Genomic DNA, 25,515 nt, shown 5'->3' on the forward strand with positions numbered 1-25,515 from the left:
CGACTTCTTCCTGTATGAGCGCGCGGTCACACGTCAAGTGGTACTGCTCAATAAGCTCATGAATATGGGTGCCATGCCTATGAGTGGAGTGGCGTTCATATTCATGACCTTAATGAGCGGTACACATGCGATACTCGGCTGTGTTTCTCGCATGTGTGATCCTGGCCGAGGTGAGGGCCGTAAACTATTGTCCCGAGGACCCATGAGGTGAGGGCCGCAAACTATTGTCCCGAGGGCCGCAGTTGGCCCGCGGACGGTGAGTTTGTGTTAGGAGTGGCGGAAGGCACTGTGCAGTGGATGACAAAACCGCTGCTGAGAGAGACAGAGCACTACAGCGGTAATATGCACAGGGTTCTAACACCCAGGTGCAAAAAGGCAAGCTCTGTTAACTGACACAGAACTGCAAGGAAAAATAATAAAGTATCGCTGAGCCTGTTAACAGCACAGGATCTCAGCGGCACACGTGCGGTAGCCGGAAACCGGAGCAGTTAAATAGTCACTACAACCGAGCGGACTTACCATGTACACGTGTGCTCGGCGTCGCAACTGCGCACGCCTGGACAGGCTGCAACCGCAAATATCGCAAGCGTGATGCAGGACGCTAAGCTGCTGGAAAGATGGAGCTTGTGCGTGCTGGCGCTAGCGCAGGTGCTGACAGAAAACCACGCACTTACACAGACGTAATAACCGAGGGAAGGGGTTTCTTAATGAGTCAGTCACCAGTCCAAGCATCCGTCACCATACACACAGCAGCAGTATAAAAATACTAGCGCATGGCATAACATAGTAACATAGTAATTAAGGTTGAAGGGAGACTTTAAGTCCATCTAGTTCAACCCATATCCTATCCTAACTTGCCCTAACATGTTGATCCAGAGGAAGGCAAAAAAACCCCATGTGGCAACAGTAAGCTTCACATTGGGGAAAAAAATTCCTTCCCGACTCCACATACGGCAATCAGACTAGCTCCCTGGATCAACGCAATATTAAGGAGACTAGTGTATATACCCTGTAATATTATACTTTTCAAGAAAGGCATCCAGTCCCTTCTTAAATTTTAGTAGTGAATCACTCATTACAACATCCCATGGCAGAGAGTTCCATAGTCTCACTGCTCTTACAGTAAAGAATCCGCGTCTGTGAGTATGCTTAAACCTTCTTTCCTCCAGACGTAGAGGATGCCCCCTTGTCCCCATCACAGGTCTAAGAGTAAAAAGATCATTAGAAAGGTCTTTGTATTGTCCCCACATATATTTATACATTGTAATAAGATCACCCCTAAGCCTTCGATTCTCCAAACTAAATAACCCCAAGTGTAATAACCTGTCTTGGTATTGCAGACCCCCTAGTTCCCTAATAACCTTGGTCGCTCTTCTCTGCACCCGCTCCAGTTCAGCTATGTCTTTCTTATACACCGGAGACCAGAACTGTACACAGTATTCTAAGTGTGGTCGCACCAGTGACTTATATAGAGGTAAAATTATGTTCTCCTCATGAGCATCTATGCCTCTTTTAATGCATCCCATTATTTTATTTGCCTTTGCAGCAGCTGCTTGACTCTGGCCACTAAATGTGAGTTTGTCGTCCACCCATACACCCAGGTCTTTTTCAGTGACTGTTTTGCCCAGTGTTTTACAATTAAGCACATAATTATACAACTTGTTCGTTCTACCCAAGTGCATGACCTTACATTTATCCCCATTAAAGCTCATTTGCCATTTATCAGCCCAAGCTTCTAGTTTACATAAATCCTCCTGTAATATAAAATTGTCCTCCTCTGTATTAATTACCCTGCAGAGTTTAGTGTCATCTGCAAATATTGAAATTCTACTCTCTATGCCCCCTACAAGGTCATTAATAAATATGTTAAAAAGAAGCGGGCCCAAAACTGACCCCTGTGGTACCCCACTGCTAACCGTGACCCAGTCCGAGTGTGCTCCATTAATAACCACCCTTTGTTTCCTATCCCTGAGCCAGCTCTTAACCCACCTACACATATTTTCCCCTATCCCCATTGTTCTCATTCACGGCCATGCGCACTTTTTATAGCGCACGGGACCTGCCGGAAATCTCCAGAGCCCTGAGCCAAGCCAATGAAATCAGGATCAGGACCTGAGCACCTGACTCCTGGACTCCAACGGGAGCTAGTACCGTGGGCATGCTCAGAAGCTGGGAAAAAGGACTTGGCCTTTGGAGACAAATGTGTGAATCTGGATTCCCGCATAGGCATTATAGAACCCAGATTCCTAACAGTTTGAGACCCCTGATCTAGGGTTTTGCTGCTTGGTACAGGTGTGATAAGCTGCAATAGAGTATTTGGCTGTTGTAATCTTGTTGTACACACATCTGTTACAAAACCAGCCCCCTTGCCATCAGTGCTTTCCGTTTTAATTCAAGTATCCCATGTGTAGCTATTCTATTGATAGCACATTCCTTTTGCTATGGTTTCTTTTTGTAAAACATTGTCCCTCTTGTGGACCACTGACTTCTTAATTTAGAATGTATTAAAAAAAAATTGGTATGGGGTGACCTTTGAAAGTATTGCCTATCATCACTTGTCTGAGTATTCTAATGGCTTGTAGCAGCCAGGTGCGCTGTTGCCTGCAGTAGATAGAATGTTTTTTATGGAACACTTGGACATGTCACAATGGGCCCTTGGCCTTTGTCTGGCTGTGCAGCAGCAGCCATATTTAGTGTGCTGAAGAAGCCACACAGGTAGGTACTAGACCCAGCATCAGGAGAGGTAAGGGAAGACAGCTGCTCGCTCGTTGAATGTTCCTCTCCCCCTCTCCCTTGATTTCTTAGAGAACACAGATGCAAAATAGGAATTTAAAGTTCACCCTTCTCAACATCATTCTTGATCACTTCACCCTTTTCATCCTGTAAAAATCCTATAATATCTTTGACTTTTCTTTTGCTTTTGACATACCTCCAAAATCACTTTTTTTTTACTGCTTTTGGTCTCTCTTGCAAGCCTTACTTCATTACCGGATTTAGCTCTTCTAACTCTTGCCCTGCATTCCCTGCAAACAGCATTATAATCTTTTTTAGAAATGCCTCCCTTTTTCCATTTGATATTAATTTCTCTTTTCTTTTTAACAAGTGATTAAGTTCTGTATTCATCCATTCTCTCTCTTTAAATGAGTCCAATTCTTCCTTCTTTTCAGGATTGTTACCGATTGCACAGTGAGAATTTCACTTAGCAAAATCTCCCATCTTTCTTGGACATTTCTGTCCTTTAGAACAGCCAGCCATTGGACCTTTCCTACCCTCTTTCTGAGCCCATTAAAAGCTGCCTTTCTGAAGTCATACCTTAAAAGTCTGAGTCCTTACTGGTCTTCCCCCGCTTGTAATACAAAATCTGAGAATAGCATGATCACTGCCTCCTAAATTCCCAGCCACCTTTACTTCCTCAACCATTTCCTCCCTTTTGGTAAGAATTACCGTAGGTCCAAGATTACAGAAACTCTTGTTCTCTGTTCTACCTTTTCAAAGTTATCAACAAGAGAAGATGGTACTTTTCTGGACCCAGTACTTTTGCATCAGAGAGATTCCCAACAAATATCTGAATAGTTAAAATCTCCCATGATCACTATGTCATACATTTTTGAGAATAGAGACATCTGATGTATAAAGAGTTTATTCATATCTTCAGTCTGTCCAGGTGGCCTACAGTAAACACCTACAATAGTGTCCTTTCTGTTCTTCTCTCCTTGAATTCTTACCCATCACTAGGTAAGGAGTTAGAGGATAATCTCCGCGCTGCCGAAAGGATTAAGACATATATTCCAGTGTAATAAATTAAAATAACATAGTAACATAGTTTTGAAGGCTGAAGGAAGACCTTATGTCCATCTAGTTCAGCCTATTTTTAGTGCAGCTGTTCTGCATTGTTGATCCTGGGGAAGGCAAAAAACCCACAGAGTAGAAGTCAATTTTCTCCCTAGGGAAAAAAATTCCTTCCCCTAAGCTGGGTCAACCATCTAGCTATAATATTATGTTATTCGTAACCTTCTATACTGTTACTCACAAGAAAAGCATCCATTCCTTTCTTAAATTCATTCAGTGAGTTGGCCATCACCACTTCCTCAGGAAGAGAATTCCAGAGCCTCACTGCTCTTACCGTGAAGAACCCTCTTCTATGCTGGTACAGAAATTGTCTTTCCTCCAAACGAAGATAATGCCCCCTTGTTCTTATCACAGTCCTTGGTACAACCAGTTCATTGGAGAGATCTCCGTATTGCCCTCTGATATACTTGTACATATATATTAGGTCTCCCCTAAGTCTTCTCTTTTCTAGAGTAAATAGACCTAATTTTGATAACCTTTCTGGGTATTGTAGTGAACCAACTCCATTTATCATTTTAGTAGCCCGCCTTTGAACCCTTTCAAGTTCAGTAATGTCAGAGGGAGAATTATGTTTTCATCTCGTGTCCCCAGACCTCTTCTAATGCATCCCATGACCCTATTTGCTTTGGTGGCAGCTGCCTGACACTGGGCACTCCAATTTAGCTTCTTATTGACTAAGATGCCCAAGTCTTTTTCCATGTCTGATTTCCCCAGCAGTTTCCCATTTAGTAACTAATTGTAGCATCTGTTTCTCCTTCCCATGTGATTTTTTTTATGTGTTTCGAAGTACAAAGTTACTTCAGGAAAAACTACGTTACAGGATACATGTGGTCTTTCCTGAAGAAGTAACTTTGTACTTCGAAATGAGTCAAAATAAACCATCATTTCAATTTAATACACTGGGATATGTCTTAATCATGTCAGCAGTGTGGAGATTATCCACTAACTCCTTATCTATTGATGTCTGATCGTCACTTGCTGACCTGTGGATCTGCTGCAGCTGACCTCACATTATATGCTGTTTTTACAGATTAAAGAGGCAAGTTTAATCTGAGCGTAATGCTAACTGTATTCCTCAGATAAGAACATATTTGCGCTGAGCTCTCTTACAGATTTTCCTTGAATTCTTACCCAGTTTCTACAGAGCTACCAGTCTCTGAAGCTTAGATCTCTGTGGAGATATACGCTTTCCTAACATACATGACACCTCCTCCCTTCTTGCTAATCCTGATTTTAATAAGTTGCAGCACTCAAGGTTTGCATTCCAAGCATGTGTATCATCCCACCAAGTTTCAGTGATGCCAATGGCATCATATCTCTCTTCCTGTGTTAGCAGCTCCAGTTCTACTTGTTTGTTTCCTATGCTCTGTGCATTTATATAGACACATTTTAGTTTGTAGTCGGAATCTTTTGCTCCTCTATTTTCATTCAGAGTTTGTTGGTTTTGATCTTCCTTTCCACTTCTAATAGTTGGGCTCTCAAAAGAATTCATTAGTTACATATTTCTTCCTGGCCGTATATTTCCCATCCCATATTGCTCTACTTTAAAGCTCTCATGATGAGTGTAGCAAGGCATCTACCAAATATGTGTTTTCCCATTTTTGCAAGGTGTAACCCAAACCCAAAACGTTGCTCACGGCACCATCTATTTTCAATCTCCTTGGTCCATGTCCAACCACTGGTCCATCCACTCTCTTGCTGACAACTTTATCTTCCAAAAGGTAGGGGAGAAAACAAGGGGAACTGCTACCTTGGATCTAATCCTTATAAACAGGGAGGAAATGGTTGAGGAGGTAAAAGTGGCTGGGACCCTAGGAGGTAGCGACCATGCTATTTTAGAATTTTGGATAACTAGAGGAAGACCTGTGAAGACTCAGACGTCAAGATTAGATTTCAGAAAGGCAGATTTTAAGGGATTCACAAAGAGAATTGGAGGGATCCAATGGCTGGATATCCTTAAGGACAAAAATGTCCAGGAAGGATGAGAAATCTTGAAAAATGAAATTCTCAAAGCACAATTGTTAACAATTCCGAAAAGAGGGAAGAATAGGAAGCATTTAAGGAAACCAGGATGGATGAACATAGAACGTAAGCACATGCTAAAAAGGAAGAAAGAAATGTTTATAAAATGGAAAGAGGGAGGCATATCTAAAGAAGAATATAATGCTGTCTGCAGAAACTTGCAGGGCACAAATCAGATTACTAAAGCTGACAATGAATTGAGGCATGCAAGAGATGTCAAAAGCAATAATAAAGGATTTTGGGGATATGTCAAAAGTAAAAGAAAAGTCAAAGATACTATAGGATTTTTACAGGATGAAAATGATGAAATGGTTAGACAGGATGTTGAGAAGGCCGAACTTTTAAATTCCTATTTTGCATCTGTTTTCTCTCAGAAAGGAAATGTAACATCAACTGTTCTTCACTGTCCTATTAAGGGAATAGAAGAATCCAGGATATCTATAAACAGAAAGATAGTGAGGAAACACTTAGCTAGCCTAAATGAATTCAAGTCTCCAGGTCCAGATGAATTACACCCTAGAGTACTGAAGGAGATAGCAGAAGAAATATTTGAACCCCTCTCCATAATCTTTGAAATTTCCTTGAGAACAGGAGAAGTCCCAGAAGACTGGAGAAGAGCAAATGTTGTTCCTATCTTCAAAAAGGGGAAGAAGGTGGACCCAGGCAACTATAGACCGGTGAGTCTGACTTCTATACCAGGAAAGATCTTTGAACAAATTATTAAACATGTATTTCAGTACCTGGATAAGAATGAAGTGATTAAACAGAGTCAGCATGGGTTTGTAACTAATAAGTCATGTCAGACTAACTTAATTTCCTTCTATGACAGAATCACTGATTGGGTGGATCAGGGAAATACTGTAGATATAGTATATCTTGACTTCAGCAAAGCATTTGACAAAGTATCTCACACACTTCTTATAGAAAAAAATGGCTAAGTATGGAATGGACAAGGCAACTGTTAGGTGGATTCATAACTGGCTTAGTGATCGGACACAAAGAGTGGTCGTAAATGGCTGCACATCCAGTTGGAAGAATGTCTCAAGTGGGGTACCACAGGGCTCTCTCCTGGGCCTTGTATTGTTCAACATCTTTATCAACGATTTAGATTAAGGAATTGAGGGTAAACTGATTAAATTTGCTGATGACACAAAGCTTGGAGGGATAGCTAATACTAGAGAAGAGAGAATTCAAAAAGATATAAATAAACTGGAGAAGTTGGCAGCAACTAGCAGAATGGTTTTTAACAGGGAAAAATACAAAGTACTACATCTGGACAATAAAAATGAAAAAAGCATATACAGAATGGGAGGAATAGGGCTAAGCAACAGCACATGTGAAAAAGACTTGGGTATACTAATAGATCAAAGACTGAATATGAGTCAACAGTGTGATGCAGCAGCAAAAAGGCAAATGCAATTCTAGAATGTATTAACAGAAGCATACAGTCTAGATCACGTGAAGTCATTATTGCCCGCTACTCCTCTTTGGTCAGACCTCATCTGGAATACTGTCCAGTTTTGGGCTCCACATTTTAAAAAAGACATCAACAAACTGGAGCAAGTTCAGAAAAGAGCGACCAGAATGGTGACCGGTCTGCAAACCCTGTCTTATGAGGAAAGGTTGCAGGATTTGGGAATGTTTAGCTTGCAGAAGAGAAGACTGAGAGGAGACTTAATAGCTGTCTACAAATATCTCAAGGGGCTGTCACATTGTAGAAGGATCATCTTTATTCTCATTTGCAAAAGGAAAGACTAGAAGCAATGGGATGAAACTGAATGGGAGGAGACAGATTCCCAGTCCAGTCTGTCCTCAATTCTGCTGCCCGACTAATCCACCTCTCTACTTGCTACTCCTAGAATCATAGAATCGTAGAGTTGGAAGGGACCTCCTGGGCCATCTGGTCCAACCCCCTGCTCAAAGCAGGATTCGCTAAATCATCCCAGTCAGATGTCTGTCCAGCCTCTGTTTGAAGACTTCCATTGAAGGAGAACCCACCAGTTTTTTCTAATATCAAATCTGTGTCTCCTCCCATTCAGTTTCATCCCATTGCTTCTAGTCTTTCCTTGTGCAAATGAGAACAAAGTTGATCCTTCTACAATGTGACAGCCCTTTAGATATTTGTAGACCGCTATTAAGTCTCCTCTCAGTCTTCTCTTTTGCAAACTAAACATTCCCAAATCCTGCAACCTTTCCTCATAAGACAGGGTTTGCAGACCGGTCACCATTCTGGTCGCTCTTTTCTGAACTTGCTCCAGTTTGTTGATGTCTTTTTTAAAATGTGGTGCCCAAAACTGGACACAATATTCCATCTCCCCCCTCTGCAAATCCCTCCATTGGCTCCCAATTCCCCAACAAATCCAGTTCAAACTACTAACACTGACCTACAAAGCCATCCACAACCTTTCCCCTCCCTATATCTCTGAACTAATCGCCCAATATCTTCCCTCACGTACTCTTCAATCCTCCCAAGACCTCCTACTCTCCTCCACACTTATTTGTTCCTCACACAACCACCTCCAAGATTTCTCCCGAATATCCCCTATCCTCTGGAATGCCATGCCTCAACACATCCGATTATCCACCACCCTCGGATCCTTCAAACGGAACCTGAAAACCCATCTTTTCAGGAAAGCTTACAGACTGTAATAACCATTCTGCCGCCTCATCACCACCACAGCTGCTGCACCCTCGACCTTCTGTCTTTTCCCTGCTATCCAGTAGAATGCAAGTCCGCAAGGACAGGGTCCTCTCCCCTCTGTACCAGTCTGTCATTGTAAATTTGATGTGGAAACTTGTTTACTGTTAACGATATCTATAACTTTGTATGTAACCCCCCTTCTCATGTACAGCACCATGGAATTAATGACGCTATATAAATAAATAATAATAATTAGATATTAGAAAAAACTTTTTGATAGTTAGAGTGATCAATGAGTGGAACAGGCTGCCATGAGAGGTGGCGAGTTCTCCTTCCAGGTGGCTGGATAGAGACCTGTCTGGGATAGAATCATAGAATCGTAGAGTTGGAAGGGACCTCCTGGGCCATCTGGTCCAACCCCCTGCTCAAAGCAGGATTCGCTAAATCATCCCAGTCAGATGTCTGTCCAGCCTCTGTTTGAAGACTTCCATTGAAGGAGAACTCACCACTTCTCGTGGCAGCCTGTTCCACTCATTGATCACTCTAACTGTCAAAAAGTTTTTTCTAATATCTAATCTGTGTCTCTTCCCATTCAGTTTCATCCCATTGCTTCTAGTCTTTCCTTGTGCAAATGAGAATAAAGTTGATCCTTCTACAATGTGACAGCCCTTTAGATATTTGTAGACAGCTATTAAGTCTCCTCTCAGTCTTCTCTTTTGCAAACTAAACATTCCCAAATCCTGCAACCTTTCCTCATAAGACAGGGTTTGCAGACCGGTCACCATTCTGGTCGCTCTTTTCTGAACTTGCTCCAGTTTGTTGATGTCTTTTTTAAAATGTGGTGCCCAAAACTGGACACAATATTCCAGATGAGGTCTGACCAAAGAGGAGTAGAGGGAAATAATGACTTCACGTGATCTAGACTGTATGCTTCTGTTAATACATCCTAGAATTGCATTTGCCTTTTTTGCTGCTGCATCACACTGTTGACTCATATTCAGTCTGTGATCTATTAGTATACCCAAGTCTTTTTCACATGTGCTGTCACTTAGCCCTATTCCTCCCATTCTATATATGCTTTTTTCATTTTTATTGCCCAGATGTAGTACTTTGCATTTCTCCCTGTTAAAAACCATTCTGTTAGTTGCTGCCCACTTCTCCAGTTTATTTAAATCTTTTTGAATCCTCTCTCTCTCTTCTCTAGTATTGGCTATCCCTCCTAGCTTTGTGTCATCAGCAAATTTAATCAGTTTACCCTCAATTCCTTCATCTAAATCGTTGATAAAGATGTTGAACAATACAGGGCCCAGGACAGAGCCCTGTGGTACCCCACTTGAGACATTCTTCCAACTGGATGTGCAGCCATTTACGACCACTCTTTGGGTCCGATCACTAAGCCAGTTATGAATCCACCTAACAGTTGCCTTGTCCATTCCATACTTAGTCATTTTTTCAATAAGGATTGTATGAGAGACTTTGTCAAATGCTTTGCTGATGATGATTTGCTTTGCTTTGATGATGATGATTTAGCGAATCCTGCTTTGAGCAGGGGGCTGCACCAGATGGCCCAGGAGGTCCCTTCCAACTCTACTATTCTATGACTAACTGCATTCCCAGGTCCTTCACTTTCCGGGCTAGGTCTTCAAAGTCTCTGCCTATAGTTTCCAGGTCCTTTCTTGCTGTCATTAGTACCTATGTGTATTAAAAGTCATGGGTAGTCGTCTTTAGCACTGAAGAGTCTTCATACTCTTTCAGCTAGGACGATGTGAGTAAACGGTCAGAGGAGCGCCAGGAATATGAGAAGAGAGCAGTAGTTTCTTTAGCCTAAAGATTGCAATGAGGACCAAAAACTGCAGCCCAAGTGCATCACGTGTCTCTGACTTCACACAGGTCCTGTGCTGACGAGCATAGTGTGAAGTTCAGGCACCTAGTTCAGTGTGTTTTCCCACCCAGCCTGCCATTAGAGCGACTGCTGCCACCGGCCAGGGTAGCATCGCTAACAGGATTACTGCAGTTCTTAAGCAAGAAGCATTTATAAGCAACCCACCGGAGTGTTATTTACAGAAGGACTTTTGGGATCTCCAAACACAGAATCAGCGTTCACTTGTGAGACTGAGCCCGCCCTCCCCCTCTGTGGCTGTTAACCCCTACTGGTTTACAAGGTAATCTTGGTTTCTTGCACTACAAATTGGCATTAAGCATCCAAAGGGATATAAATGACTTTTTTAGTGTTACTTGTTATTTTCTGTCCAAACCTGTTTCTTTTATTGTGCTCTAGACTTTGATTTTTTTTTTTTCTCTTCAAATCCATTTGAGTAAGACAATAGATACCAGTGACTCTAAGCGTAGTAGTAATTCATTTATCTCTACAGACTTTCCCTTTGACATCTATGGTGACTGGTGTCTTTCTACTTTTGCTGCTGGAGTCCCTATATATACTTGAAAAATATTCAGGATTGAGAGTCCTCAGTAGTTGATACCTTTTAATGGCTAACTGAAAAGATGGTAACACATTGCAAGCTTTCGAGACTACTCAGGTCTCTTCATCAGGCTAGACCTGTAGATGTAGAGACCTGAGTAGTCTCGAAAGCTTGCAATGTGTTACCATCTTTTCAGTTAGCCATTAAAAGGTATCAACCACTGAGGACTCTCAATCCTGAATATTTTTCTATCTACTGGCTAACACGGTACAAAGATATACATCTTCCCTGTATATATACTTGAGCACCACTGAGGTTTTTATATTATAAAATATATATATTTGCCTAAAATACAAAATAAATGTGTCATCTTTAACCTTAGGCCTTTTAGAGATCACTTTATCTTTAACTTGCTTAACTGTTCACAATAACAGTAATTTTGACCAGGGGTGCCCATCCTTTTACATGCCACTGTATATTGGCCACAGAATATGTGCACCTTTTATTAATTTAGTACTACCCCTGGAAGAAGCTAATGCAAAACACGCATTAGAGGTTTGGTTTATTCCCACTCAGGGCTCTTTTGTACCTATGGTTTATGATCAATATTTGCACTGCTATTTTAGCCACTGTTGGGCTACACTTACTCTCCTACAAGTTACTCAGTAATTTCCCACTTTGCCCATTATAACATTTATCTAGATATACACATTATGTATTATACATTTGTGATTTTGACTTGGCTTTTGGGAGTAATATAGATCTCTGTGCCACACTGTTATTGAATGTTTTTATTCATGTCTAGTTCATGTCTTGTGATGACTTAGGAATAAAGTTTGTTACTTTTATTTGGACCTTTTGCTTCCATTTTTGTAGGTGTTTCTAGTAATTTAATTGTATTAGTTTTACACATTTTTTGTGCTGCAGTAAAAATCAGAATGGATGAACCCTATAGACAGATTTCACATGTTGCGCCTCAAGCGAACTAGCACTAGTTTTCACTAAATTATATTATTAGCTGTGGAACTTGCCTATAAAGTGCCATCTTTCTCTTCTCATATGAAATATTGCATCTGATTCTAATCATTTTTATCCTCAAATATAAGTGATATTTTACAAAGGGAAAGAAATATAAATAAATATGTTTATTCATGGATTTACATCATCTGGACAGAAGATAAAATCCTGCAATAAATCAAAGGATCAGCAGTGTGAAAACCCTGTGCATCCATTGTGAAATAGCATCATCGTAAAGTTGGCTACAATATGGTTAATAGCTTCTCAAATTAATGTTCAACTACACAAAAGTCTCAATGTCAGATAAAAGTGATCATATTTTGCAATGTAGAACTCAGTCTATAAAAAAATCTAGCCACACGGGAGCACAGTCCAGAATGGTCATCACCTGCAAGAGAAAAACAGTATCAGTCACCACAATAACCCTTTACCAGTTACATACATCACAAAGAAGAAACTGTGTAGATCACCAAAGAAATCAGAAAAACCCCCTGCAGCAGAAATCTGTCAGGGGTAGCTACAAGGTCCTGCTGACAGTATAACTGGTGTGGAATAGAGCCCTAGTCCGTTACTGTTATTAGTCAAGACACATGAGCCAATCTTGTGGCATAGGCCTGTTTCACACGTCAGTTGTTTGACGTCAGTCGAATAATGTCAAAGTATGAAAAAAACGGATCCGTTTCCGCTTTGCAACAAACGGATGCACCGTATCCATTTTTGTGACGATCCGCTGCAGCCGCTAATAATTGAAATTTAAAGCAACAGGACTCTGGAAAAGGAGAGAGAGATTTTTCGGTGCCAGAATGGGGTTTGGGGTTAAAGGGGTTATCCGGGCTTTTCACATAATCTCAGTGCATATCTGGGCTGCAGAATGTTGACAATAAGTAATTTACCTTCTGTGGCTAGTTTGCAGCGTTTCCAAGATATGATCTCTTGCTTCTATGAAAAACGTCCAGGGGGGGGGTGTTCTGGAATTGAAATGAGAACTGGTAGTTTCCTCCTCAATAGTTTCACTTTCCATAGATCAGTGTTAAGCGTGTGTCTGAGGGAGGAGCAGCTGGATGGTCTGTTCTCTGCACTGAGGCTGCTAGAGGGGGAGGATTTGTTACTGTGTGAGGAGGGATAGGCTTGTTCATGTGGTCGGGGAGGGCCTGTTGCTATGTAGGGTGGGGTTGTTGCTATAGAGGGCATGTTTTTAGTAGAGCAGGAGGAAACGACCAGTTCTCATTTCAATGCCAGAACACCCCCCACCTGGATGTTTTTCTTAGAAGCAAGAGATCATATCTTGGAAACCCTGCAAACTAGCCACAGAAGGTAAATTACTTATTGTCAGCATTCTGCAGCCCAGATATGCACTCAGATTATGTGAAAAGCCCGGACAACCCCTTTAAAGTACATGAATGGAAGCCCTTCCGGGCATGCTCAGTCTAAAAAAGCGGAATCCGTTGGCGGAATCCATCAATTAATGGTTTCCAACGGATCCGTCGCCCATAGGCGTCCATTATAGCACATGGCGGACAGCGATGGATCCGTTGCTATCCGCCATTTCAACGCAGGCAAAAAACGTTTCATTGTCCGTCCACTCAAGACAACGGACGCCAAAATTTTAACAAATCCGTCAAAAAATGGATGACATCCGTTGTAATCCGTCATTAATGTAAGTCTATGGGAAAAAAACAGATCCGCAAAAAAAAAGGCTCTGTTTTTTTCTAAAATCGGCGGATTTTGACTGACGTCAAACAACTGAAGTGTGAAACAGGCCATAGACATGATGATGATATACTTGACTGTATACACAAGCACAGGTTGCACAGCGCCTATGCTGGAAAGAGCTGGAGCAGCACTCCATAAGTAGCAGCTTTGGATCAAAATATCTTTATTGCATTTTTTTCCAGATACAAAAAGACACAAAGCATTTATGAATGTTTTCTTGTGAGCTCGACATTTCAGGTCACAGTCTTTGGTAAGTGGGGATGATGGTGGTCTCATTGATTTGTCATAGTGGGTGCTATAACCAAGTCTCAGACCATTATCCGAGAAAAAAATGTACTCAGAAACCAAAATTACAAAAATGAAGCATATAAACTTTATTTTGATAAACACACATAGAAAATGTTAAAAAACAACATCAAGGCCTTAAAAAAGTGGGAAACCACAAAATGGCACCACCACCCACAAGACGCCATAAGGAGGTTGCACATACCATAAACATCTAATAGTTGCTATATGTGTATTAATGTCAAAAAATCCCATAACAACGTGGTGTAACTACATAAACAGCATACAGCATACAGTTGTGGCCAAAAGTATTGATACCCCTGCAATTTTGTCTAATATCAGGGACCTGGAGCAGTTTGCCAAAGAAGAAAGGTCTAAAATTCCAGCAGAGCATTGTAAGAAACTCATTGATGGTTACCGGAAGCGGTTGGTCGCAGTTATTTTGGCTAAAGGCTGTGCAACCAAGTATTAGGCTGAAGGTGCCAATACTTTTGTCTGGCCCATTTTTGGAGTTTTGTGTGAAATGCTCAATGTTTTGCTTTTTGCTTCATTCTCTTTTGTGTTTTTTCATTTAAGACAAATTAAATGAAGATAATACCAAAGAATTTGTGTTTGCAATCATTTTCAGGAAGAAACTGAGTATTAGCTGACAAAATTGCAGGGGTGTCAATACTTTTGGCCACAACTGTAAGTTCACAAAAAAGACAAAACAGGTGCAAACAGATATTATCTCCCGTGGGTGATGGTGTCAAAGTTATTTGGGGAAACGTATGATTCCGCATGGTCTCAGGGTCCAGGTCTTCCAGTAGATGACGAAATCTTTGTACAGAAATGCGAGGAGGTGTGCAATAACAACTTTTAAATTTATGGAACTGTTAATTGCATGCAATCAAACGGTGATTTCCAGTATAGAAAAGGAATTGGACACTTCATATTCATGTCTTAAGGACACTATGCCTAGTGAGAAATTGACATCTTTCAATGAAGAAATGGAAAAGTATCTTGATCATTGGGAGAAACAAATCCAGGATACACAATCTAAGAAACTTGTGAGGGATACATCGGATTATACTCAGAAACGAGTCTATAGATTGAGGAAATTAGTGAATAATCCAAAATTCAATAGATCCACATCCATGTCATCTCTATCATCAGTCAGTGGGCAATCTGATGTCTCAATACCCTCTCTGGGATCTCTATGAACATCCCGGTTAGGGAAAAAGAAAAATGTACGTCAATGGGAAAGTCGTGAGAAGGGTAACAAATCAAAACAACCGAAAAAGGACACTGATGACCTTAAGGTAATTAATCTATCCATGTCTTTTCGACCCTTGAGTTATCATTATTGTCTAGAGGGCTCACATTTTCACCAAGTGCACGTTTTGACATTTTTACAGTAATCAAGGAACTGCACACCTTTGGTCGCTCCTTAATATTTAAGAAATGATTCCATAATAACGAACTACATGAGATGTTCCCTACGAATCAAGAACAATTGGCCTTACAAATTTTAGAAGACCTTTCTAGGGAACATGAAGGAGCTAAAACGTGTAAGATACCACATTGTCTACAGCAAAAATCATGTAAGTTTCCACCCTTGTCCGTATGTCCCAACGTCGAATTATTTGTTCATCTAGTGTCTGAAGAATTGGGACGGATTCCAACTAATATATATAAAGATAATTTGAAATCAGAGGAAAGAAATAGCCTTAATAGACTCAAACAACTACCCGATGTCATTTATAAACCGGCGGACAAGGGTGGAAACGCTGTGGTGTGGCCCTGTAAACTTTATGAGGCAGAGGCATATCGCCAACTCCAGGATAGACAATGCTACTAGAGGTTGACTTACAATCCTTTAACATCATATTTGAAATTATTGATGGGTATCTGGATCAAGCACGTGATAAACAAGTCATCTCTAAACAACTACATGATGCATTGATTGTGGCTGAAGTCAGAGTACCCACTTTATATCTGTTGCCCAAAATCCATAAGGATTGTAAACCCCCCCCTGGTAGGCCTATCATCTCAGGTGTAGGCAATTTTCTTGAAAATATATGTAAATATATTGATGCCCAGCTGAAGCCTCTGGTAGAAACCCTACCATTGTACATTCGTGATACAGGGGATTTTTTAAGAAAAATTGATTCCCTCAGTGTAGATGAAGAGGCAATACTGGTTACGTGCGACGTCGAAGCTCTGTATATGAGCATTCGACTCAAGGATCGTCTCAGAGCGGTTGCTTACTACCTATTCATGTCTACTATTAATGTGGAAGAAGTAGAGTTCATTTTGGAATTACTTACTTTTGCATTGAAACATAATTTTTTCTTTTTTAGGGGTCCCTCTACCTGCAGCTCCAGGGAACAGCTATGAGGGCAGCCTTTGCATCCGCCTACACCAACCTGTTCCTGGGGCTGTGGGAGAGGGACCTCTTCCTGTCAGATCGGCACCCATCAATGGACCGTGTCCTGTTCTGGGCATGGTATATAATATATGTCGCCGACCATAATAGTTTAATAAAATATTCATACTTTTTGCACATGACATTATTCTGTGTGTATTTTGTATCTAATGATGTAGTTCTTATTTATTGGGCGTTTTCTGAACTCAACAACGCCTAAATAAGTAGAATACAAGATTGTACAATAGAATGATAATAGCAATAAAGAACATAAAAACACACAAATGAGCATAATGAGTGTCATTACAGATCTAACCCTATGTCAAATAGTAGATACAAGATCAGTTATGTCAGAGGCAAAACTAAAACAGCTTTTCTTATATCGAGATTACTAAGTGTTAAAGGATTCATTCAAGCAATAGGAGTAGGGAAAGTTTGGTCCCATTTAGACCATTTCCTGTAGAAGTTACTGAATTGGTCATTAGCTAATGCAATGCAACTCATGGGATCTATGTTGTGCGATCAACTGTAAGATATCATCAACTTTGGGAAGGAAACGGTTCTTCCAATGGAATTTTTTACCACAAGACAAACATGGATGACTATATCTTTTAAGGCAGGGTCCAATTCCTCTAGATTAAGGGAAAGTAGGGCCGAGTGAGGTGTGAGGGTTGTGGTTTTGCCTGTAAGTTTGCTAATGATGCGGGAGGAGATCTGCGACCACAAGATATTAACCGTTGGGCAACTCTAGAAAACATGTAGGATGTCTACCTTCTGACCGCAGTCCCTCCAGCATAGAGGCGAGTTCGTAGTCCCAATATGGGCAAGTCTATTGGGGGTATAGTACCAACGTGATACAACCTTAAAATGGGTCTCCTGCAATGACATGGAGAGTACGGAGTGATATGATAAAGAGAGAGTCCTCCCAGTCTTCTACAGTGAAGGAAGAGTTTAAGTCTTTCTCCCAACTCAGCATTGAAGGGCTTTTTGTCAACGCCGTATCTTGGTTGTAGTTATCATAAACAAAGCCATGACTCCAGAAAATACGATGACCACAATTATTTAGTATTTTTATGGATGACTCAGTCAAGTTTAGTTTCTTGTCGAGAAATAATTTTATATTATCCTTAAGAGTAAGGTATTCGAGAAACAGGGACGAGGATATATTATATTTGGTTTTTAGTGTTTGAAAGGATAAAAATTCTGTCCCGTTAAAAATGTCTTCTAAGTTTGATATTTTTAAATCTGCCCAGATGGGGGATAATGAATGGTTAGTCATAGAGTAAATGAGTGTTAGGGGGAGTTTCTTAAGGATGGTCGTTTTATGGGATCCTCTCTTTGGTTTAGAGATCTTAAACCAGGCGAGTGCAACAGCTTGAAAGATTGGATGGGCAACAGAGTTTGGAAGGTTGTTAGCTATGGCATTATAGATTATGGATCTCGGGTGCTTATTGTTATTAAGTGTAGACTCTAAGTCAAGCCAAGCCGGGGGATCTGAATCTATTAACCAATGGGCACTTTGTTTAAGTAACAAAGAATAATAGTGGGCTGTGATGTTAGGGATGCTTATACCTCCATTCAATCTTTTCTTAAATAAGGTTTGAGTGGCCTTTCTGGGCTTCTTATAGCCCCAAATGAAAGAATTAATCTGTGCCTGTAAGTTAGAAAGATGGATAGAAGGGATAGGGAGTGGTATACACCTTAAAATGTATAATATTTTTGGCAAAGTAAAAAGCTTTATTGTAAGGATCCTTCCCCACCATGATAGAGATCTATCCCTGAAAATCACGCAATCCTTATTTATTAATTCAGATAGTTTTTTAAGGTTGGATTTAACTAACCCAGTGAGGTTACTGTTCACCGTGATTCCCAAATAAGCAAATTCCTTGTCACACCAGTTAAGAGACGTTACAGTTTTAATACATCTGGTTTGGTCCTTACTGATGTTTAACGGGAGAATGTTAGACTTGGGTTCATTGATTTTAAAATTGGACAATGATGAGAATTTGTTAATTTCTGAGAGAGCCTCAGGGATGGAGATCTCGGGTTTGGTTAAAGTTAGGATAACATCATCAGCAAAAAGACTGATCTTATGATGACGATTTAAGGTGTTTAATCCTACTATTTTTTTTTTCTGATTTGTTCGGCCAGAGGTTCCATAGTTAAATTAAATAGAATGGAGGAGAGGGGGCAGCCTTGTCTAGTGCCATTTGATATGGTAAGTGGCTCTGAGACATGGTTGTTAGAAATTACACTGGCTCTTGGGTCTGAATATAGGGCCATGATGGAGGATGTCAGATTATCATCGAACCCGAATTTTTTGAGTGTCTGCTTGAGAAAACACCAACTAAGTCTGTCGAATGCTTTCTCGGCATCGAGTGACAACAGAGCCATGGGTGTTTTCGAAGAGTTAGCCTATTTTATGGTATTGATGATTCGCCTTGTTGCATCGGCTGGTTGTCTCCCTTTTGTAAAGCCCATCTGATCATTGCTTATCAGTTTAGGAATTATCAGACTTAGCCTATTCGCTATGATCTTAGAATACAACTTAATGTCTGTGTTAATTAGTGAAATAGGGCGGAAGTTCTCTATGGCTTCAGGATCCCCTTTCATTTTGGGGATGACTGAGATCAAAGCCATCAGCATTTCGGATGGAAACGCTCCCTTTCCTGAGGCATAATTGAACATCTCGGTAAGGTGAGGGGAGAGAGAATTGTTGAAGGCTTTCTAATAGGCGTTGGTTAGTCCATCGGGACCTGGGGATTTGTGAAGATTAAGTTTCTTGATGGTGTCTTCAATTTCAATAGAAGTAAACGGGGCTGACAAGAACACTATATCATCGGAAGATAAAGAAGGCATATTTATTGTTGATAGATAGTTATCAATTTTTTCTAGGTTTTGGGAAAGAGGCTTAGGGTCAGGGTTTAAATTATACAGCTTGGCGTAGATGTTCGCAAATTCATTTGCTATTTCCTGGGGATGCGAAAGTTTAGAGCTACCATTAATCGAGTTAATTCTATTAATTTTATTATGAATTCTTTTGTTTTTGATTTGGTTGGCCATGTACCTCGTGGGTTTATTGAGAGACGTGTAAAAGTTATACTTAGAAGATTTTACTATTGCTTCATAGGGGGAATTCAGCTGAGTCCTGAGTTCTTGTCTTAGCGTGGGAGATGGTGAGGCAAGGTTCACAATGGTACTTTCAAGTTTACGGATTGATAGTAGAGTGGCGTTAATTTTTTCTCTATTCTATTTCTTTAATTTAGATGTAATGCTAATAATGACGCCTCTCACAACTGCCTTGTGAGCACACCAATTAGTGAACGGGTTTGTCACTTCAGCTCTATTCTCTCTAAAGAAGTTATCTAAAGCTTCCTGGATGACAGTCTTGTGGATTGGATTAAGTAAAATGTTTGCACCTCACTTCCAGAGTTTGGCATTCTTCAAGGGAGGACCCAATAAAAGTTTGCCAAAAACCGGAGCGTGGTCAGAAATGGTTCTGTTTCCAATGGAGATTTCCTTAAATCTAGTGAGAGAAAATACATTTGTAACAATCAAATCAATCCTGGATGCGGATTGATGCACCTCAGAGAAATGTGAATACTCCCTTGATGTGGAATTTAAACACCTGAAAGCATCCAGTAACTCATTTTTATCTAACCATGCATTGAGGTTATCGTGATTAGGTCTTGAGCTTGAAGAAGAATCCATAATATTGTTGGGAGTGATGTTGAAGTCACCTAAAAGGAATAAATCACCTCTTTTCATAATAGACACCTTTTTCATGACTTTGTTGAGGAATGACACTTGATCTCGGTTAGGAGCATAGCTATTGACCAGTGTACATACCAGATCATTCAGTCTGCACACCAAGATATGGAATCTACCCCCCTCGTCCTTGTGTTCCTCCAAGGCTTCGAAGGGGATAGAACTCCCAATCATTTTCAATACTCCAGCTTTCTTTTTCGAATTACAGGACTCGAAAATATGCGGATATTTATGATGATTAAAGTAAGCGTGATTCTCGTGTAGGAATTTTGATTCCTGGATACAGGCAATGTCTACATGAGAATCTATGAGTTCCTCCAGATGATATGCCTCTTTCTTGGACTATTCAAGCCCCTGACTCTGTACGATGCCACTTTGAAGCTCATGGTTACAATGCGGTGCGACTGACTAAGGTTAGTCTGCAGCGGAGTTACGCTGGATGCTCAAGGAGAAGGTTGAACTAGCAACACCAAAACTTATAGAACTTTGCTAACTACCAAACCTTTAGTTAACTTGTCGTCAACTTTGAATTTAGCTGCAACGAAAGGTTTAACACAATAATGAAATTGTTCAAGTAGTTCAATTACAAAACTACCTCCTTACAACGGGGTCCAGAATGTGGACGGGAAAAAAAAAAGAGAAAACCTCCAATACGAGGTTATTCAGGCCAAAGCTGCCTGTTAAAAAAAGGTAATCTTCCATGGTGAAGGCCTAAGTCATTTGCCGTGGTTAGGTTGAGCTTCTTTAATAGACCTGAGGAAGTCTGCTCCTTCTTCCGGTGAGAACAGAGGTATTGTCCTCCCTCTGTAGAAAACCAGCAGCTTCACGGGGAATCCCCATTTGTAAAGGATGCCTTTCTCCTTCAGTGCTGATGTTATGCTTTTGAATGAGCGGCGTAGGTCCAGAGTCTCCTTGGAGAGGTCAGGAAACACTTTAAGATCCTTGTGTGGATCCAGGAAAGTTTTGTTGGATTTCAGATAGTTCAAAATCTTCTCTTTAGTTTGATAAAAGTGCACCCTGAGAATGGTATCTCTAGGGGCCTCTATAGGGAGCTTAGGAAGACGGGGTAGCCAATGGGCTCTGTCGATGATAAGGTCAGATGGTGTTAGATCAGGGATGGCCTGCTTAAAGTTATCCTGAATATGGCCCGAAAGTTCATCTTGGGAAATGCTCTCCGGGATTCCTCTAATCTTTAGATTATTTCTGCGGCCTCTATCTTCGAGATCCGCCATCTTGGTCCTGAGTTTATGTATTTCCGAAGATAGGTATTCCAGGTCCACTGAGTATTCTGACGATCTCTGCTCGAGCTTATGTATCCTCTCCTCCTGGTTTACTAATTTTTTCTCCACCGTCTCGCGGAAATCTTGAAACTGCAGGTCAAGTCTTTGACTTTGAATGTCGAGTTTTTTGTCAAGTAGGGCACTTAACTTATTGAATAGGACCTCCATGTTATCCAAGGTTTGTGATTTTGGAAGAGTAATGTCGAGATCCAAATTAGACCCAAGTGTTTCTATCTTGCACCTGCTTTTGGCTGGAGTTGTGTTTGGGGAGTAGTCACTAGATTCCTCCTCAGACTCAGATATCCCTGCCGTATTTGAGTAATTTTCACCATAGGTTCCCGGCATTCTCCGTTTGGCGTTTATGGAGGAGGCCATGCTTTCTTGTAATTGGACTTCTGGTACAAATGTAACTTTTCTACCACGATCGGCTTGGTGATAGAGGTCTCTTGGAGGAGACCTAGATCTAATGGGGCTCCGAGCATTGACTTGGTCCCTTGAATGATGTCGGTTGTTAAATGATTTGTCAGATTTCAGAGGGTTTTGAGCTTTATTTAAGGGTGAGGTTAAATTTTTCCCCCTGGTTTTAATGCCGCTCATGATGCTGTAAGAGGATCCACTTAGATGCTGAACCGCAAAAACTTCACCAGCGATCTCAGAGGGATAATAAAGTTGGTCGAGATCTCTGTTGTGACTCCAAACAAGGATGCGCAGAGGGGTCGCAGTGGGCGATGTTATTATTTATCTCAGGATGCGTTCTGCCGGGATCACAGCTGCGATCCTAATGGAAGACGCTCAGGAGAGGTCGCAGGTGTGGTGGAATTGGAGACTGAGATGCGTTCTGAGACTTTGCAACGTCACCACTTATAACGCAGCTGCGATCTCGCGTCTCTGCCGATAAAGAGCGCCGACTCTAGGCAGAGTTATGGCTCTCCAGAAAGTCTATATAATCTAAGGGGAGGAGGTCGGGGCGATCTGTCGTGTAATACTCACAGCCCCTACGATCTCCCGTGGTGAGCTTCTTTTTGCAGGCTGCAGCGTCTGGACCGGGGTCTCAAGGGAGATGCAGCTGCGTCCCTGATTATGGAACCAGAGGGGAAGGCTGGGTAAGCCTTACAATAAAATGCTGATTCCCACTTGCAGGTTGAGGGTCCTGACTAGTGTGGGTGAGCTGGGAGCAGGTCCTGAAGGGTTGTGGAGTGTTGATTGAGGCTCTGGAACCAGGGAGGCTTCAGCCCTGGAAGTCTGGGTGGCTGCACAGTGGTAATTTAGTCTGAGGCTTTGCGGCCCAGTGGTGTGGAAGGCCTCAGATGGTTTCTATGCTCCAGGAGGTCCAAAAATGTCGGTTTTGGTGTCAAAATGTTCCTAATAGGGTCAGGGGTCCTTCCTAAAAGGTATCCAGGCAGAATGGCACGAAATAGTTGAGTTGCGAGTCAGGTTGGGAGGTTTTTCTCAGGAGCTCCCTATTCCTAAGTCTCACATGCAAGTGAGCTAGGCCACGCCCCCCGTCTGTCTCAATTTTTAATCACACACCCCTTTTTAAATTTTTTTGGCTTTAACTTGTTTTCTCACTTTTACTTCAGAGTACGGTTCTAGGGTGTCCACATGGATTCGGATTGGGTGTTGGATTTTAACTCAGAACATCCCCAACTGTTCATCGGATGAAAAGGAATTATGGAATTTTCTATCATATGCTATATCAGATGAATACCAAAGCAAGATCCACATTTCTTTTAAGCCTAATGTTTGAGCGAATAATATATCTTAACAATATCTGCATGTCGTTCATTTTTTATGTGGAGTGTAATGACTGATATACTATATAGGTGTTATTAATAGCCTATTTATTTTGTTTAAATTATATTGCATAGTGGCTGTTTATCTGGGAGGTTGGCAACCTTATCTTACTTGTTATACTATACTATGTATTATTATGCCATTCTTATTATATAGTTGTTAAATGATTGTTTATCTGCTTAGTTTTTGTATTTCTGAATGACCTATAATATTGGGTTTGGAGATTGGTTTCCGTGCCTCTCATTCACACTGTTAGATATATCACTCCCTGCTGATGTGAGTGCTTCTGCGCTCTATCCACCTATCCTGCTGTGCAGGAAGACCTCTCGGTGTGTAGCTTTTGGCTTGACGCGATGGTCACGTGACTCAGCCCCATCCACGTCATTGTTACCTGTCAGTGAGGTTTGCGCCGAGAAAGCAGGAGATCATTGGATCGGCATTTGGATCTAGCGATCATTGTATATTAAACGGAACCTCTTCCTTTTTCGTTATGTAGGGGCGGTACTAAAGGAGGTTTGGAAACGCCTTAAACCTGACCATTTGCCTTGTGATAGGTTGGGGAACTTAGAGTACTGAATATTTAGGCTTTGTTATAGAAGGCCTCCTTTTGATCTATTGGTCTAGAAATCTTATGCCCCCTCCTTATATTTTGAATATGTAGTTCCGGATATACCCGCTTCCCCTTGGCCAATTAGAGTTGGGATTAGTGTCGGTATGTTTGTTACCCACTCACCGATTGGTCCTTGTGGGCTTTAAAACCCTACTGTTTGGTGTGATGCCACCCCCAGAGGAAGGCGTATTTGCCGAAACGTGCATTGGGGCTAACACCATCACCGACAGGAGGTAATATCTGTTTGCTCCTGTTTTGTCTTTTTTGTGAACTTAGCTATATGCTGCTTATGTAGTTACACCATACTGTTGTTTTTTTTTTTACATTAATACTCATATAGCAACTGTGACGACCAGGAAGGTAACGTCCGAGAGTGGACCCTCTGGAGCTCCCGAGGGCAAGCGCGCCAGGTGGAGCAAACCCCTATACAGGGACCGTTAGGGGCAGACCCTCGGAAGACAGATACCGCGACAGCTAGAACCAAGAGGGGCGACTCAAAGGACCAGAGAGGGACTGGCGGAACCAGAGCACAAGACGAACCAGAGATACAGGACAGGTCAGGCACACGGGGCAGAGTACAGGACTGAGTGAGGAGTACGGGACTGAGTGCGGAGTGCAGGACTGAGTAGGAAGTATAGGACGGAGGGCGGAGTACAGGACTGAGTATGGAGTGCAGGACTGAGAACGGAGTACAGGACGGAGTACAGGACTGAGTGCGAAGTGCAGGACTGAGTAGGAAGTACAGGACGTAGGACGGAGTACAGGAAGGAGTACAGAACTGAACAAGGAGTACAGGACTGAGGCAAGGCAGGAATTCAGAGAGAGTTGTAGGGAAGAACCCCTACAACTTGGCCAGAATACCGCAAGGTACTGCACACGATAATCAAATAAAAGTTTATATGCTTCTTTTTTGTAATTTTGGTTTCTGAGTACATTTTTTTCTCGGATAATGTTGTATTGTACGAAACCGATTAACATGTCCATAACTATATTTGGCACTACAAAATTTGATTTTTTGGTGTGTTTGGTGAAGTGCCTTAAATTTATGATTACAACCTATTTGAAGTCTCAGACCATGTAGAGGCAGTGTCAAAATGAAGAACATTGGGCCCACCAAAGAACTTGTTTCTGAGGACCCACCTTTCATCTATATAAAACCAAGGTATTATCATTAACCTGTTTACAATACGGCGATTTTCCTTTTCTCCACTTCTGATTCCAAAAGTCATAACTTTTCTATTTTTCCGTCCCTATAGCCGTGTGAAGGCTTGTTTTTTTGCGGGACGAGCTGTACTTTAGAATGACACAATTCATGCTATCATGTGATGCACTGGAATTCAAAGTGTGGCAAAATAACCAAAAAAGTGCAATTTTGCAATTTTTTTTTTACATACAATGCATTTTAATGTAAAACCCACTGCCAATACGATTCTCCAGGCCAGAGCGATTATGGTGATATCAAACATGAATAGCTTTTGATTTAAGTGGTGAAAAAAAATCCAATATAATTAAAATAAACAATTTTTTTTGCTTGTGTGTTAACATTTTCCGAGAGTCAGAACCTTTTCAGTTTTTGGGAAATGGAGCTGTGCGAGACCGTTTTTCCACCCTGAGCTAATGTCTTTATTGACACCACTTTTGGGAAAAAAACATTGATTTTATCACCTTATTAAATCTTTTTACACTGTTGTGGTGGACAAAAGCCCACA

At 41.3% G+C, this 25,515-nt stretch overlaps 1 protein-coding gene across 3 annotated transcripts in view; it reads right to left on the reverse strand.

Annotated features, from left to right (window-relative positions):
* Positions 1 to 12,062: 12,062 nt before the first annotated feature.
* The window catches only part of SEC23IP (SEC23 interacting protein), a 335,045-nt gene continuing 321,592 nt past the window's right edge, over positions 12,063 to 25,515 (reverse strand). For all 3 annotated transcript variants that reach the window (XM_073564270.1, XM_073564269.1, XM_073564268.1), the window contains one exon: positions 12,063 to 12,337. Coding sequence is in view for 1 of the 3 variants with exons in the window: in XM_073564269.1 (XP_073420370.1) it covers positions 12,334 to 12,337 (4 nt within the window). In the remaining 2 variants the exon portion in view is untranslated. The remainder of the gene's footprint in view (positions 12,338 to 25,515) is intronic.

This window comes from Dendrobates tinctorius, unplaced genomic scaffold (genome assembly GCF_039654945.1).
Source record: "Dendrobates tinctorius isolate UK_male_01 unplaced genomic scaffold, ASM3965494v1 ptg000443l, whole genome shotgun sequence".
NCBI classification, from domain to species: Eukaryota; Metazoa; Chordata; class Amphibia; order Anura; family Dendrobatidae; genus Dendrobates; species Dendrobates tinctorius.